This window comes from Leuciscus leuciscus (assembly GCF_965113295.1).
Source record: "Leuciscus leuciscus genome assembly, chromosome: 17".
NCBI classification, from domain to species: domain Eukaryota; kingdom Metazoa; phylum Chordata; class Actinopteri; order Cypriniformes; family Leuciscidae; genus Leuciscus; species Leuciscus leuciscus.
This window is the reverse complement of record NC_138741.1, coordinates 30028515-30044766: the sequence shown is the minus strand read 5'-3', so window position 1 is coordinate 30044766 and position 16252 is coordinate 30028515. Positions and strand designations below refer to the sequence as shown.

The 16252-nt window shown below is 42.4% G+C and overlaps 1 protein-coding gene across 4 annotated transcripts in view; it reads right to left on the bottom strand.

Annotated features, from left to right (window-relative positions):
* Window positions 1-16252, bottom strand: part of kif6 (kinesin family member 6) — a 166574-nt gene that overhangs the window by 103820 nt on the left and 46502 nt on the right. For all 4 annotated transcript variants that reach the window (XR_014199205.1, XR_014199206.1, XM_082143467.1 and 1 more), the window contains 3 exons: window positions 1641-1788; window positions 1359-1468; window positions 277-406 (listed from right to left, as the gene is read on the bottom strand). Coding sequence is in view for 2 of the 4 variants with exons in the window: in XM_082143467.1 (XP_081999593.1) it covers window positions 277-406; window positions 1359-1468; window positions 1641-1788 (388 nt within the window). In the remaining 2 variants the exon portion in view is untranslated. The remainder of the gene's footprint in view (window positions 1-276; window positions 407-1358; window positions 1469-1640; window positions 1789-16252) is intronic.

The following is a 16252-nucleotide window of genomic DNA, read 5'->3' as shown; positions in this document are numbered from 1 at the left end:
ACTGGCCTGTGAAGTGGCTCTCTGTGTGCACAGAGAGTAAAAAGGAAAAGCAATTTGGAGAATGGATGGATGGGTGGATTTCTGCTATTGGTTTGGAGATATCTAATAAGTAAAATGTGCCAAATGTAAAGACATTTTGTACACACTTAGAATGATTGAAAATATAAAACATTAGTTTTTTGTTTCTTTAAAAAAAATGTCTTACAAAAACAGTTGTCAATCCTAAACAATGACTACGTGAACTGAACATGTTTACATACAAACTTATGTCCTCACCTCTGCAATCATACGATTCGTGTCTCCTAAAAAAAGCAAATCCAAAGCTTCCTCTTCACTGGCCGACTGTTGCAACGACAGGTTCTTGAGGTGAATGTTCTGGTCTGAGTCTTCCATTATTGTCACCCTCCTAAATCAATGACAAAACGTTAAGAAGATGAGAAAAAAAATTGTAAATGAGTGTGGGAAGTAGGTATTCATCAAATCATAAACCTCCGCCGTGTAGACTGCAGGGCCAGAGACATACTCAACACACTCGCATGCACAATTAATCCTTTAATCAGAGGACATATAATGTGAAAAATATGGGCATGTATTTTCAGCAGGACTACTCAATGCAATGCACATTTGCTTTTTTGGCATAATTGCTGTGGGTGGACAGAAAACGCCTTTTTCCGGCATCCTTGCACTCATGATAACATTATTGGGTTTACTGTCTTACATGTTAATATAATAGAAGTTTTAAGCTCAACATCTGTGGCATTCTGTCAACAATGCTTAAAACCTGTACTGAAGCTCGAACATTCATGAGAGTGTGGAGTGAGAACAGAGTGAGAGTGAGAACAGAACCAGAAGGAAGGGTTGAGTTTAATAACTAATAATCTAAAATTATGCTTTCTTTCTTTTTTGTAGAAGTGTCTGCGTTACAACAAAAACTAAGTCATCTGTTGTGACAAGAGCTCACATGAGGCTAAGTGATAAACTAAACAAAAAGTAAGCAGCTCTATTGAAAAAAAATTATAATCAAGCACCCAAGGGATTCAAGGTCTAGTTTGTTAATCACTGAATATAAAAACAAATCAGAGATTGATACCAAATCAATCAATATATTTTAACTTTTTCTTTTATTTTTGACACTAACATGAAAAAAGTGAGAAGCAATACTGCTAGTAACAGTGACAGTGGATTTAAAGTGCCATTACTCCTTTAAAGTTCAGCTTGTGTGCTCAGAAGTGGGCATTGTCTATTTTCAAAGTAGTTTGACCCATATCACGATAGATCAGATCTGATATAATGAAGAGTTAAGTTAATCTACAATTATGAGAATTGAAAAAGAACAAGGGTCAAAAACAGAGACTGACGGTAAGTCCTCCAGACGAGATGCTTCATGTCGGGGATTCAGCAGATCATAGCCGGCCTCATTGTAGATTTCCAGGTAAGAAATGTGGGTTGTATAGACCATACTGCTATCCTGCAAACAGATATACAACTATTTTAATAAGTACATAAAAACAGACCAATTATTAACTAAAAACTAAAATATTACTACCAGTTGGAATAACAGAATGCTTTGCATAAATATTTGCCAGCCTTCACCATCTAAATCCATGGTTCCAGTATGACATATGAAAATGTATACTGACCTTGCTGATATGATGATAAAGGAAAGAAAGAGTTCTGGGAATGATGCCTCTGTCATTATAATGCTCTGCACCTCCAGTGATTGTAAAGGTCTTCCCACTTCCGGTCTGGCCATAGGCAAAGATGGTGCCATTATAACCTGCCAGCACACTATGGAAAGATGCAAAAGGTTCTCATGACAGGTTTCTGAAAATAGCTACAGAACCTATTAAAGCTGTGACATTCTCAGGAAACTATTGCTAACTGTGCTATTTGTGTGTTGTGTGTCACTATAAATATGTGTAATACAAAAGAGCTCCTTAAATGGTTTTAAATTTGCATGTTCATCACAATTAAATTTGAATCATTTTATGAAATATATTTTAATCAATTTTGTAATAAAAAAAAATCATGTTTTTCATGTTTCAATATTTTTTCAGAAATGCTTTGGCTCATAAAGCATTTAGCCATTTAACGTATTTATGAATAAAATTAACAAGAGATAACTAGAATAATGCAGTGTGGTGTGGCCAATATTTTTTGCTAGTTAAGGAAATTTTTGCACTGATTCTCAACACTGTAACATTTAAACCCCAAAACATTTAGCAAATGTCATGCTTTAATAATTTTCTTTTTTAATTATAGATTTTGATAAAGAAACAACAAAACAGAGTGATACTACTAGATAGTTTACTACTTCCATTATTGTACTCCAACAATGTACACTCCTCGTACTTTGACCTTAAAATTATGGGATCTGAATACTTTTCATCTTTGTGTTTTGGGTACGCATGCCATTATTTTTGGGTAAAATTACACAGAACATTGGTGGAGAGACCATATGACCATGAGTCATATCTACTGTAGAGACTAGAATACCAAAAAGTTTTCCTTGGGTCAATAAGCACCAGAACCATGGGAGCAAATTACATTACAAGAAGACAGATTACATACAAAACCCAGAGATGTTCCATTTACAAGGGAACTGAATGCTGCATCATGGTATTGACGCTATGGGAAGGCTGATACCCATGCCACCATACTGTAAAGATGCCTGCCCAACAAGACTGTGAATGATGCCCAAGGACAGACCTTGTGAGCAAAAGAAAATGAATCAACCCAAAAGGACCTGTAAGCCTGAGGTTGAGTCCACACTGTAAAACTTTACTGTACATTTACAGGTAATTTCTAAGAGCATTATACTGCATTTTCATAAAACAGTAACATGCTGTATATTTTGCAGTATCATACTGTAAAGACATTGCATTGTAAGAAAAAAAAAATCAAGTTTCTGGGTCAAGCACACACATTTTAACTTCACTCCCAATGCATGTTGTATGACTACTATTCAGGGTTTAATGAGATAATTAAAAGATGTATGAGCAAATTTGTGTGTAGGCCTACCTTTAGGGTTTTGTGAGCATCGGTTCGCTTTTCAAGCGTGAGAAGATGGATAAACGATTGTTTGGGCGGCAGTGGCTCAGTGGTTCATGTAGGTTGTCTACAAACCAAAAGGTTGGTGGTTCAATCCCCGGTTCCACCTGACCAAGTGTCGAGGTGTCCTTGAGCAAGACACCTAACCCCAGCTGCTCCCGACGAGCTGGATGGCGCCCTGCATGGCTGACACCGCCGTCGGTGTATGAATGTGTGAGTGAATGGGTGAATGTGAGGCTATGTAAAGCGCTTTGGTGGCCATAGGTCTGTGAAAGCGCTATATAAATGCAGTCCATTTACCATTTATATGGCAAGTCAATCTTTTCTGGAGCTTTTTATTTGTATTTCTGCTATTTCACTAATGGTTTGACCTTGGAACATGAAACTTTTCACACTTTTGTTTGGTCCTGAGCAAACGGTTTACTCTTTTGTCAATGCTTTACACAGTAACATTGATGTTTCAAGGCAAAAGTTACCATACATTATTCTTACAACCTGCATTAGAAACAGTTTTGGTAATTGTGTGTGTGTGTGTTAAACCGTATATACACAGTACCAGTCAAAAGTTTGGAAACATTACTATTTTTTATGTTTTTGAAAGAAACCTCTTATGCTTATCAAGACTGCATTTATTTATTCAAAAATACAGAATTTTTTTTAATATTGTGAAATATTATAACAATTTTAAATAATGTTTCTTTACTTTAAAATATAATTTATTTCTGTGATGCAAAGAGTGAATTGAATTTTCATCAGCCATTACTCCAGTCTTCAGTGTCACCTTATCCTTAAATCCTTAAAAAACAATACTTATAATATGCTGATTTATTATCAATGTTGGAAACATTGCCTGTGATATAACCTGTGATACTTTTTTTAGGATCTTTGGTGAATAAAAAGAAAAAGAAAAAAAAAGAACAACATTTATTTAAAATAGAATATGTTTGTAAAAATGTACAGTTGTGGTCAGAATTATTAGGGCCCTTGGTAAATATGAACAAAGAAGGCTGTAAAAATAAATCTGCATTGTTATTCCTTTTGATATTTTATTTAAAAATGAACATAAAAAAAAACACAAAAATCGAACCTTTCATTGAAGTAAATAATTGAAAATGTGGGGAAAATCTCTTTATGAAATACATGTTTTTCTCTAAAACACGTTGGCCACAATTATTGGCACCCCTAGAATTTTTTTATGAGTAAAATATATCTATTTACATTTTAGCACAGTGTGACTAGGAACATGAAATTGTCCAGCCATGACACGAGGAGTATAAAAATGAATTAACACAAAAGGCCAAATTCCTTTATAATTCATCACAATGATTAAAACCAAACAATATAAATCTGATGTGCAGAAAAAGACTGTTTACCTTCACAAAATAGAAAGTGGCTGTAAGAAAATAGCTAAAGCATTGAGATTCCCCATTTCCAACATCAGGGCAATAATTAAGATGTTCCAATCAACTAAAGATGTTACAAATCTGCCTGGAAGAGGACGCGGGTCTATATTGTCTTAATGCATGGCGAGGAGGAGAGTTTAAGTGGCTAAAGACTACAAACAGCCCCATCATCACCACATGTTGTTTGGGAGGGTTTTAAAAAAAATCTACTCGTTCATAAAAAAAAAAAAAAAACACACCAGCATATCCAGTTGTCAGACATGACTGGAACTTCAAACGGGACGGCTTCTATGGTCAGATGAAAGTAAAAACCACCAGGTGGCTTTGGTGCACAAAGGGATAAAAAGTACCCCATGCCCACAGTTATACTGCAGGATCTTTAAAGTTATGGGCCTATTTTTTGCTGGAGGTCCTGGACATCCTGGATTCTATCAAATACCAACAGATCAAAAATCTAAACCTGACCGCTTCTGCTAGAAAATCTATCCCTCAAATCTATCCCTGGGCTGTGGTTGTATCTTCCATCAGGACAGTGATCCAAAGCAAACATCATAATCAACATAAAAATGGGTCACTGAGCACAAAATGAAGCTTCTGCAATGGGCATCCAAGTCCCCTGACCTAAACCCTATAGAAAATGAGTGGGCTGAACTTAAGAGGACAAGCACAGACATGTGTAGCAAAGCCTCATAGGGGGTAGATTATTTATATTGTGATTGACCTATGTATTGGTAGTCATTATAATGTCTTTATGGGATGTTGTTTTTACGTGTATAGGTCTGTAACTCTGTAATGAACTCTCACGAGATTCAGAGAGTGACCTCGCATAGCGCAATGACCCGTCATCCTAGAGGAAGATGGTAGTATATGAGGAGCGAAACAGACCGTCATGGGGCGGCAATTGTTTGCACGTTCATATCAAACCCTGGGATTTTTGAGTAGGCCTATACTAGATTTTGTGTGTGTGTGTGTGTGTTTCTCTTGATGTAAAATTCTCATACTACGGGAAGTGTTACACATGGACCTGGGAAACTGAAGGATCTGGAGAGATTCTGTATGGAGGAATGGTCTCTGATCTCTTGTCAGTTGTTCTCCAAACTCTTCAGGCATTATAGAAGAAGTGTTTTGGAAAAAAAAAAATGTATTTCATAAAGAGATTTTCCCCACATTTTCAATTATTTTACTTAGGTTAAGTTAGGTCAACTTTATTATCCCCAAGGGGCAATTTGTTTCACAGCCAGCAGTAATCCATACAATTAAAAAAAAAAAAAAAAAAAAAAAAAACCTTAATGAATTACTCTAAATAATGATAAAAACAAAACAATGGCAGCTGGTACAAAATACTTTTTAAATCTATTAGTCCTACAAAGTGGTAAAGAATATCTGCGAGTAGAAGGTAACAACTTAAAAAGATTCTGCAAAGGATGGCTGGAATCTCTCATCATTAACTCGGCCTTCCTCAGAGTCCCGGCTTTGTACAAACTATTCAACAGTGCCAACAATCTTACCACACACTTTAACAATACCCTGTAATCTATTTCTGTTTTTAAGATTAAGTGATCCATACCAACACACAAATGAAAAAGTAATAACAGACTCAATTAAACAAGAATTAAACATTTCCATTAAAGTACTATCCACGTTAAAACCACAAAGCTTCCATTAAAAAAATACATACGCTGGTGGGCTTTCTTACACATAGCATCCACATGAGCCTCAAAAGTCAACTTTTCATCTATTACAGTACCAAAGTATTTAAATTGATGTACAATCTCAACAGCATGATCATTTAAAAACCACAGGAGAGATGGCTGTGCGATTCTTCCTAAAATCTACAATCATCTCTTTAGTTTTAAATACATTGATATCCAAAAAGGACAATTTCACCAATCAGTAAAATCTGTCAATTACAGAACCATGATCAGGATCCTAATTATTAAGGAGGGAAACAATCACTGAATCATCTGCAAACCTAATGATATGACGCCTAGTTGCGTCCGACACTCATTGGTATAAAGCATAAATAAAAGAGGTGAAAGAACACATCCTTGCAGTGACCCAATAGAAGAAAAAAGTACATCAGATAAAACACCATTTACCTTCACACGTTGAGACCTATTGGTTAAAAAATCCATCTGCCAACATATCAATCCAAAATCAATATTATGAACACTCTTTAACCTTTCTGCTAGGATATGAGGTTGGATACAATTAAAGGCTGATGAAAAATCAATGAAAACCAAACGTACAAAAGTTTTTGCGCCCTCAAGGTGTGCCAAAATCATGTTTAACCCCCTGGGGTCGGCTGTATCGCCGGCGATACCAGCTCGCTTTTTTTTTTATCAGTTCAAAAGAGATTCATTTTGCTCTGTTGACTTTGATATTACAAACAAGTTTCATACATCAATCGATTCTGTTAAATGTGTATTATTTTTGTGTATACTCACAATAAAAACAAAGTGTTGTGCTTTTCGCCAAATAAAGAAAAATAAACACAAAGCGAGTTCTGCCTTCTCTCTGTCAGTGAAGTCCATTCTGAAACGCGTCCGAAAATGAACCATAACTTAGCGAATACTCAGTCAAACAGGCATACAGACACACAGGCATGAAGCTTGAATTCTCTTCTTTTAAATGAAGTAATTTATATTAAAAAAAATATTCTCTGTTTATGTTATCTTTATGAAAAGAGAGAGATGTCAGTCGTTCTCATCTCAGCTCATTACGTTTTAATCTGCCCCGCCCACGGAGAGCGCGCGCTATTCAAACGCAAATGACTGAGACGATCCCATACAAACTGTGAACGCCCACATATCAGCTCGAGAAAACACATCAAGTTTATTCAGATCATTGTACTTGTTTACACTGTCTCGCAGCTCTGTGAGGAATAATAATAATGGAAATATACCTCAGAAGGGCTGGTATTTCGAGGAGCAACAGATGGAATACTGTAGTACGTTTTTTTTCATTCTCAAGTAAATCGTACTCGGTTACTAACGTAACCTCGGTTCTCTCTAGAGAGGTTATCTCGTACTTGCGTAAGTATCTTACGCTAGGGGAAAACCTCTTTTCCTCGAGATATTGAAGCCAAAAATTATCCTTAATTTTGTAATAATGCAAAACGCGTTGCAGCAGCATGCAGACATGGGCGAGACAGCTCGCGCGCCCATTGGCTGCTCTGCGGCAACTGCACCAGCCTATCGATAGAGGCCCCTCATGACGTCATAACCAATGTCATGTACGTCATGTCCCGCCGAAAGCGGGTGGGGCTGGGGCTATAAATACGGCCCGAGAGGCTGGTTTGGTCAGTTTTTTCATCGCTGAAGCGAATCAGAACGTGACGCATGCACGGCAAGATACGCAAGTACTCGTTCCCTCTCTAGAGAGAACCGAGGTTACGTTAGTAACCGAGTACGTTCTCTTACGAGAGGTTCTCTCGTACTTGCGTAAGTATCTTACGCTAGGGGAACACAGTGCAAAACGCAGTGCGTGCTTGAGATATAACACTAAAGTCCCAAGGGCAGGTGCCCGGGGCTCATACAGTGCCCAATCACAAGTGGACTCACAGAGAATCCGGGAAGAGGGGCTAGAATAGCATCATTCCTGTAATATAGAGCTCTAATAAGAGCAGATTATATCAGGTGTTCCACACTGCCAGGGCGGATTCGGCCTGGACTGATAAATATGGGGGACTTACGTACTGCCCACAGAAGTATATAGGCGATCAGTGATCGACGCTCTAGCAGTTTCAGCATCCTGAGCCGATCGCATCGGGCAGGCAATACTGAAAAATCAGACCGAGAGCAATCTAGCTTGTAAAGCGGGAACCTCGAGGTTATAAAACCTTATAAATGTAGACGGAGAGGCCCAGCCTGCCGCCATACAGATATCTTGTAAGGCAATCCCACTGGACCAAGCCCACGACGAGGCCATGCCTCTCGTGGAGTGCGCTTTGACACCTATCGGGCATTGCAGGCCCTTGGATGTGTAAGCTAGCGCTATAGCATCAACTATCCATCTGGATAAACTCTGTTTTGACGCAGCTAGTCCCTTAGAACGTCCGCTGAACAAAACAAAGAGCTGCTCCGTCTGTCTGAAAACAGATGAGCGAGACACATAGGCTTTTAACGCCCTGACCGGGCAAAGGAAGCCCGCGTCCCCTTCCTCTTCAGATACCGGCAGGGCTGACAGGGAGATCACCTGTGCCCTAAACGGTGTATTGAGGGATTTAGGAACGTATCCGTGCTTTGGTTTGAGTATGACTTTTGAGTCATTAGGCCCAAACTCCATACACGCCGCGCTCACTGAGAGCGCTTGCAAGTCCCCTATGCACTTCACTGAAGTGAGAGCCAGAAGAAACACTGTTTTGAGAGACAAGAGTTTCAGGTCTATTGACTGTATTGGCTCGAATTGGGCACCTTTCATGGCTTCCAGAACCGTGGAAAGGTCCCAAACGGGAACCGAGGGAGGTCTGGGAGGATTCAGCCTCTTAGCTCCTCTAAGGAAGTGAATGACCAGATTGTTCCTTCCTAATGACTGGCCAAGCGGTTGTTCAGCGAACGCTGCTATGGCCGCCACATAAACTTTGAGCGTGGATGGGGCTCTGCCCTTATCCAGAAGCTCTTGTATAAAAAAAAAGGAAAGAACCTCCGGCACCCCACAGTGTGTGAGGGTGAAGTGCCATGCGCTGTACACCAGCTAGTGAACACAGACCATTTTGAGGAATAGAGCCACCTCGTAGATGGAGCTCTAGCCTGCGTGATCGTGTTTAACACTCCCGCTGGGAGGTTAACGGGTACCCGTTGATGGCCCACACATGTAGGGACCAAAGCTCCGGGCAAGGATGCCAGATCGAGCCGTTTGCCTTTCGAGAGGAGATCCCTCCTCACCGGTATCGGCCACGTGCGGTACTCGTCAGCTGCATCAGGACTGGAAACCAGGCTTGGTTCGTCCATAATGGGGCGACGAGTAGCACTGGGCATCCGTTTTTCCTGATTTGCTCTTACACCTGGGGTAGGAGCATGACAGGGGGAAACGCATAGAGCGGGCAGCGGGGCCAGACGTGGGCCAGCGCATCCCTGCTCTTGGGGAAAAATTCCCGACAGTGAGCGTTCTCTTGAGACGCAAATGGGTCTATTTCGCTCTGCCAAATGTCCTCCATAGCAGTTTGACTGTCTGTGGGTGTAAAGACCATTCTCCTACCGGAAGATTGTTTCTGGACAGTCTGTCTGGTCCCACATTCAGGTGGCCGGGCACATGCGCTGCTCTGAGCGAGCGCAGATTGTGCTGAGCCCAGACCAGGAGGCGTTCCGTCAGCCTGTGAAGGGTTCTGGATCTGATACCTCCTTGGTGATTTATATAAACCACCACTGACATATTGTCCGAACGGACCAGGACGTGGTGTCCTCTTATTTGGGGACAAAAACGCGTCAGCGCGTTATCTACTGCCAACATTTCGAGGCAGTTTATGTGCAGAAGCTTCTCCCGTTCTGACCATTGGCCGAAGAACGGTCTGCCCTCGAGCAGCGCTCCCCATCCCGAGGTGGATGCGTCTGTAGACACCACCCTCACACTCGGGGAAGTCCCCAGGCTTACACCTGATCAGTACCAGTCGTTTGCTTTCCAAGGTTTCAGAGCTGCGATGCATTTCTGATTGACCTTGAGACGAAGCAGACCGGAAGCCCATGCTCGGCGCGGCACTCGCGCTTTCAGCCAGAACTGTAGCGGGCGCATGCGAAGCAAGCCCAGCTGAAGTACTGATGATGCTGAGGCCATGAGACCTAGCATCCTCTGAAATTTCTTGAGCGGGACAAATGCGCCGCAGCGGAAAGAGCTCGCTGCGCGCTGAACGTCTAGTATGCGCTGTGGTGACAGTCGCGCTATCATAGGCAGCGAGTCCAGTTCTGTGCCCAGAAAAGATATTATCTGCCTGGGGGACAGAGAACTCTTCGCCCAATTGACTCTGAGACCCAGATTCTCGAGGTGATCGAGTAAAATGGTCCTGTGCTCTATGAGCACCGAGTGAGATTGAGCTCGAATCAGCCGATCGTCCAAGTAGTTCAATACTCGCATGCCCTGTAGTCTGAGGGGTGCAAGCGCTGTGTCCATGCACATCGTAAATGTACGGGGTGCTAGGGACAAGCCGAACGGTAGGACTGTGTACTGATATGCCTGGCCCTCGAAGGCGAATCTCAAATATCGCCTGTGACGTGACGCTATCTGTATTTGAAGATATGCGCCTTTCAGATCTATTGACACAAATCAATCTCCTCGGCGAATCTGCGCGAGGATTTTTCTGGTCGTGAGCATTCTGAACTGTCGCTTCGCAAGCACTCTGTTCAGTTGCCTTAGATCTAGTATGGGTCTGAGACCCCCGTCTTTTTTCGGTACCAGGGAGTATCTGCTGTATAGCCCTCCTTCGCTCTGAGCTTGAGATAAGGGCTCTATGGCCCCTTTGCTCAACAGTTTCGAAATTTCGGCTCGAAGTAGGTGTGCTACTTCTGTTTTTACCATGGTTTCGACGCGCGTCGCATAGCGGCGAGGGCGTCGGCGAAACTGTAGCGAATAGCCTCTTTCTATAATGTCTAGCACCCACTTCGAAACCCCGGGTAGCCTTGCCCATGCGTTTGCACGAATGGCTAGGGGTTGAATGCGAAGCGCGCTCTGGTCGCTCAGCGACAGAGGGGCTTCAGTGTGCTGCAACATAAGCGTCGCGCTTATGACATTTGAGGCAGGGGGCGCGCTGATAACAGCGGGCAGATTGCCCGCGGGCAGATTGCCCGCGCTCGACTCCTCTGCGGTGGTCAACCGAGAGGGGGAGGGCTGGGCGAGTCCTGTAAGACCTGTCATGTCTATGTGTGAATGTGGGCGTGGGATAGCGGGCACATTTACAACACTGAGAGCATTGTCCGCCTGAGCAGAGCGAATGCATGTTGGTTTCACTTTACAGAAAACTTTGAGACATGCAGAACGTAGTGTTTGTGGGCACTGGGCAGTGGGCACATTTACCACATTTAATGCGCAATCGATCTGGGTCGATTTCATGTGTGCGAGCCCTGTGTGACGGGCTGTGTTTCTGTGTAGGAATGAGCACTGGGCAGTGGGCATTTTGTCTACACTCATAACACCATCGGCCGTGGCCGGAACACCAGAAAAATACACTCTTATGGGATTTATCTGGGTAGCCATAAAAGCGGCGTTTGTGTGCAGGCAAGCGGAACAGTCGGATTTACTGGAACTGAACGAGTGAGAAGTTGCCATAGAAACAGAGAGCGTCAACATGCTGGCGTTTGTTTGCAGGCGTGCGTGTATTACAATAGGCTCGTCCACTGCAATATTGACATTTCCAGAGAAATGTGTGAGAATGGAGGTCGGTCCAGCCTCAGCTGGACTAGGAACACTCTTTTCTCCTTTCGCCAGTGACACACGGAAACCATAGAAACGGTGCTTGGGTGCAGGCGAGCGGGTTGTACAACGCGCTCGTTGGCTGCAAAAATACACATCTGCAGTCGCCTTTTCAGGGAACTGACAGAGCGAGCATTGACGGCATAATTTTATCTGCCGGTAGACCCGGGATCGAACACGGGTCTCTCGCGCGAAAACCTGAGAATCTGCCACTGGTCCACAGAGGAAGACACATAGGCATTTAGTTAGCGCGAGTATTATCAGAGAGCATCAACATGCTGGCGTTTGTTTGCAGGCGTGCGTGCAGTATTGACATTTCCAGTCGCCTGAACAACTTCAGAGGGGAATGAGAAATGTGTGAGAAATAGAATTCGGCCCGGCCGCAGCGGGACATAAACACTCTTTTCTCCTTTCGCCAGTGACGCACGGGTACCATAGAAACGGTGTTTGGGTGCAGGCGAGCGGGTTGTACAACGCGCTCGTTGGCTGCAAAATGCACATCTGCAGTCGCCTTTCAGGGAACTGACAGAGCGAAGCATTGGAGGCATAATTTATCTGCCGTTAGACCGGGATTCGAACACCGGTCTCTCGTGCGAAAAAACAAAGATTCCGCCACTGAGCCACAGGGGGGAACACAAAGGCTTTCAGATGCACGAGCATATAAGAGCGTCAACATGTTTTCTTCGGCGTTTGCTTGCAGGCGCTGCAATATTTATATTTCCAGTCGCCTGATCAGGGAACTGAGAAATGTGCGAGAAATTCAGGTCAGTCCAGCCTCGGCGGGACTATAAACACTCTATTCTCCTTTCGCCGGTGAGTGACGCGTGAATGGGGCGCAGGGGCAGGGTAGCTTTCTTGTACGTAAAGAAAAACTAACCCCGACCGTCTGCTTCCAGCTTCCCCTGTGAACGGCGCAGTTTGCGCGGCTCGAACAGAGGGAGAGCAGGTATCATCCTCCAAGCAGGCAAGGCAAGCGGGCGAACCGGCAAGCTTTGCGGGTTGGGGGTTGGGGGGGGGGGGGGGGGGGGGTCTCCAGGGAGCAGTCTCGGAGAAGGATGCCAGGTGAGTCCGCAGAGTCACCATAGGCAGTAACTAGCTCGCAGTGAGGGCAGCAGCCGTCAGCGAGCGCGAGAGCTGCGTGTCCTCAGGAAAGGGGCGTCTTGAAAAAGACGCCCGGCTCTTTTAGTGCAATGAGAGTGTGTGTCGCGGCGGCGAACACACACATACACAAAACACAGTAGCAGAGAAAAGGATATGTACGCCGGAAAGCGTGAGCAGGAACGGCGACTGAAGGCTGCGAGTTGTCGACCAGCAACTTCAGATGCAGAACTAATCCCGCTGAGTGCTTGAATCAGACGGCGTGGCTTCCTCTCAGGATCCAGCGATGCGTAGGCTCGCTGAAGAGATGAAAAACTGACCAAACCAGCCTCTCGGGCCGTATTTATAGCCCCAGCCCCACCCGCTTTCGGCGGGACATGACGTAGAGGGCGCGAAGCACCCTCATTGGTTATGACGTCATGAGGGGCCTCTATCGATAGGCTGGTGCAGTTGCCGCATAGCAGCCAATGGGCGCGCGAGCTGTCTCGCCCATGTCTGCATGCTGCTGCAACGCGTTTTGCATTATTACAAAATTAAGGATAATTTTTGGCTTCAATATCTCGAGGAAAAGAGGTTTTCCCCTAGCGTATGATACTTACGCAAGTACGAGAGAACCTCTCGTAAGAGAACGCGTTTCTGTGTGAATGAATGAACGGCAGAGATGCACTGTTTACCACAACTCGCAAAAAGACGGTTTAAATTTGAACTGCGTTTCTGTGTGTGAATGAATGATCTGCTTTTAGCAAACTATTTTGCTATACTGAGTAAAAATCGACTGAAATATGTTGAAATAAAATGTATTTGTATAAGCAACGTATTAAACTGCAAATTAACATTTATATTCCTTATAATAAAAACGAAAGACCTATGTTACAGACAAATGAAAGACAACATTTCGTTGATTAGTTTTGGATAGATTACACATTTTTACTGTAAAATATCTGCCACCTCAAATAAGCTTTTGTTTGCCAATTTTTGCTAATATGTTAAATATAGTATGTTTTGTCAATGTAGGCTATATTCGAAGTAATGAATCCTTAACTTTGAAATATGTATGATAAAATGTATACTTTAGTTTTTACAAAGAAAGATTACACTTCAATTGTTGTTGTAATTGTAACCTTTTTAATAAAAAATATATATATTTACAAGGTAGATGTAAACAAATTTTAAAAGGTAAATATAAGCCTTTTCTTTAAATAATTTTTATTGTGTTTTATTATTGACAAATTTGGGGAGAGGATACATATTCCAAAACTGAAAATACAGTATGAGAATTAACTGCACAATTACTAGACATGTTTTCCTTGGATATTATACAATTTGCAAGCACAATTTATAAAAAAAAAAATTAAAACATTTTTTTTTACATGCTTCCAACTGTGAACCAATTTGGTAGAATATATATATATATATATATATATATATATATATATATATATATATATATTGCTCTTGCATTCTTTCTTGTGGCTATAGGTGACACACCTGAATGAATGGCTCATTAAGTATGCGGGCCCCATTGTCTCCTCAGGTGTGAACCACTACATATGCATGATGCTGTTGAATGGTTGACGCCCCTTGCGCATATTGCCTTTACAAACAAAAAGTGTTTTACAAGATTTAAATCAATGTATTGTGTTATGTGAATGATAAGGGCAGGATGATTTTCACATCATTTTGAAGAAAAAACTCTAGGCAACGACATCCATTTGTCAAAAGTCTTATTGTCACATATTTAGTATGTGTTTTGTGGCCTTATTTCAGAAACTTTAGTTTTTAGTTTTTTCAATAACCATGCATAAACATTATTCTCTCAAAAATACAAACATGTACATGCATGTTGCTCACATATTATGGTAGCCCTGTTTGTGCTAAATAGAGTGTAATTACACCTTTGCCATTAATATGTTTATAAGCAACTGAACAAAGCACAAATGTCAGGGCATGTCAGAACATCTCAAGGACCCCAAAAACCCCTCAGACCCCAGAGGGTTAATAGGGTACATATCGCATCATCAACACCCCTGCCTGACCTGTAGGCAAACTGAAGCGGATCTAAATTAGCCTGTACCGTGGTCAGAAGCGCATCCTTCATCCTTTCAAATGTTTTCATTATCAGAGACGTAAGTGCTACCGGCCTGTACTCATTTAAAGATTTTGGTACTTTATTCTTAGGCACAGGTACAATAATACTCCTTCCATTCTGTTGAATTCTGAATCGAATTCTGTTTGCAATAGCCCTATACTGTGCTGTAACATGGTGCGGTTTTCTGATATAGCCGTGCTGGGCAACGCTGGTAAAATGACGCTACCCTCTCATTCACTGATCCGCTCCCCGCTACGCTCTTCTCACGTGCTCAGATAATAATAGCTTTGTAGGAGTAGGACTATACTTATTTTTGATTATTGGTAAAAAAAAAATCTTGCAGAACTGAATGAAGAATAATATATTAATATTTAATATGATATTTATTTTTATTTTTTTTGTCCAATTTTGGTGTGTTACTTTAAATAAAAGTGTGCTTATTTTACTTTATTGGCTTGTATTTTTTTTAATTCAGATTCAATAAAATTCTTGAATAGAAAGTGGTCTTATAATACCCTTTTCACAAGATATAAAATAAGTATTTGATGTCCCCAGAGTGTGTATGTGAAGTTTTAGTTCAAAATACCCCACTGATATTTGTATATAGCATGTTAAAATTGTCAATTTTTGAGGGTGAGCAAAAACACACAGTTCCCTTTCAAGGGAACTCCCGTTGCGTCGAGAAATGACGCTATGGGGAACGCTTTGCGTGATGACGTCTTGAAGCACATGTAAAATCAGTCCAATGGTGTGGCGGAACGTCAGAGGCGGGTGACGTCACGTACCAGGAAACTATAAAAGCCGGCCCAAAACAGAAAACGAAAGCTTTCTGAGTCTTCAGTTGCGCTCTGTGTGAAATCTGTCTGTATATTTGGTGTTGTCTGTCTATATCACATATATATATATATATTCAGTATGGCGAGCAAGCAGCAGTTTAGAGTGTGTGTCCATCCCTGCCCGCGTTATTTAACGGGAGGTGATACTCACACTCTTTGTGTTGTTTGTTTGGGTGAGGAGCATGCCCAGTCAGCACTCGAGGGTGGTGACTGTGTGCATTGCGACGCGCTTCCATTGCGTTCGCTCCGATCCCGCTTGGCTCGGTTCACGATCGCGATCCCGCGATCGTGATCCGATCCCGATCGCGTTCCCCAGGGCTCTGGTCCCGCCGCTGCCGAGGCACGGCGGCAATCACAGACCTGGGGTTCGCAAA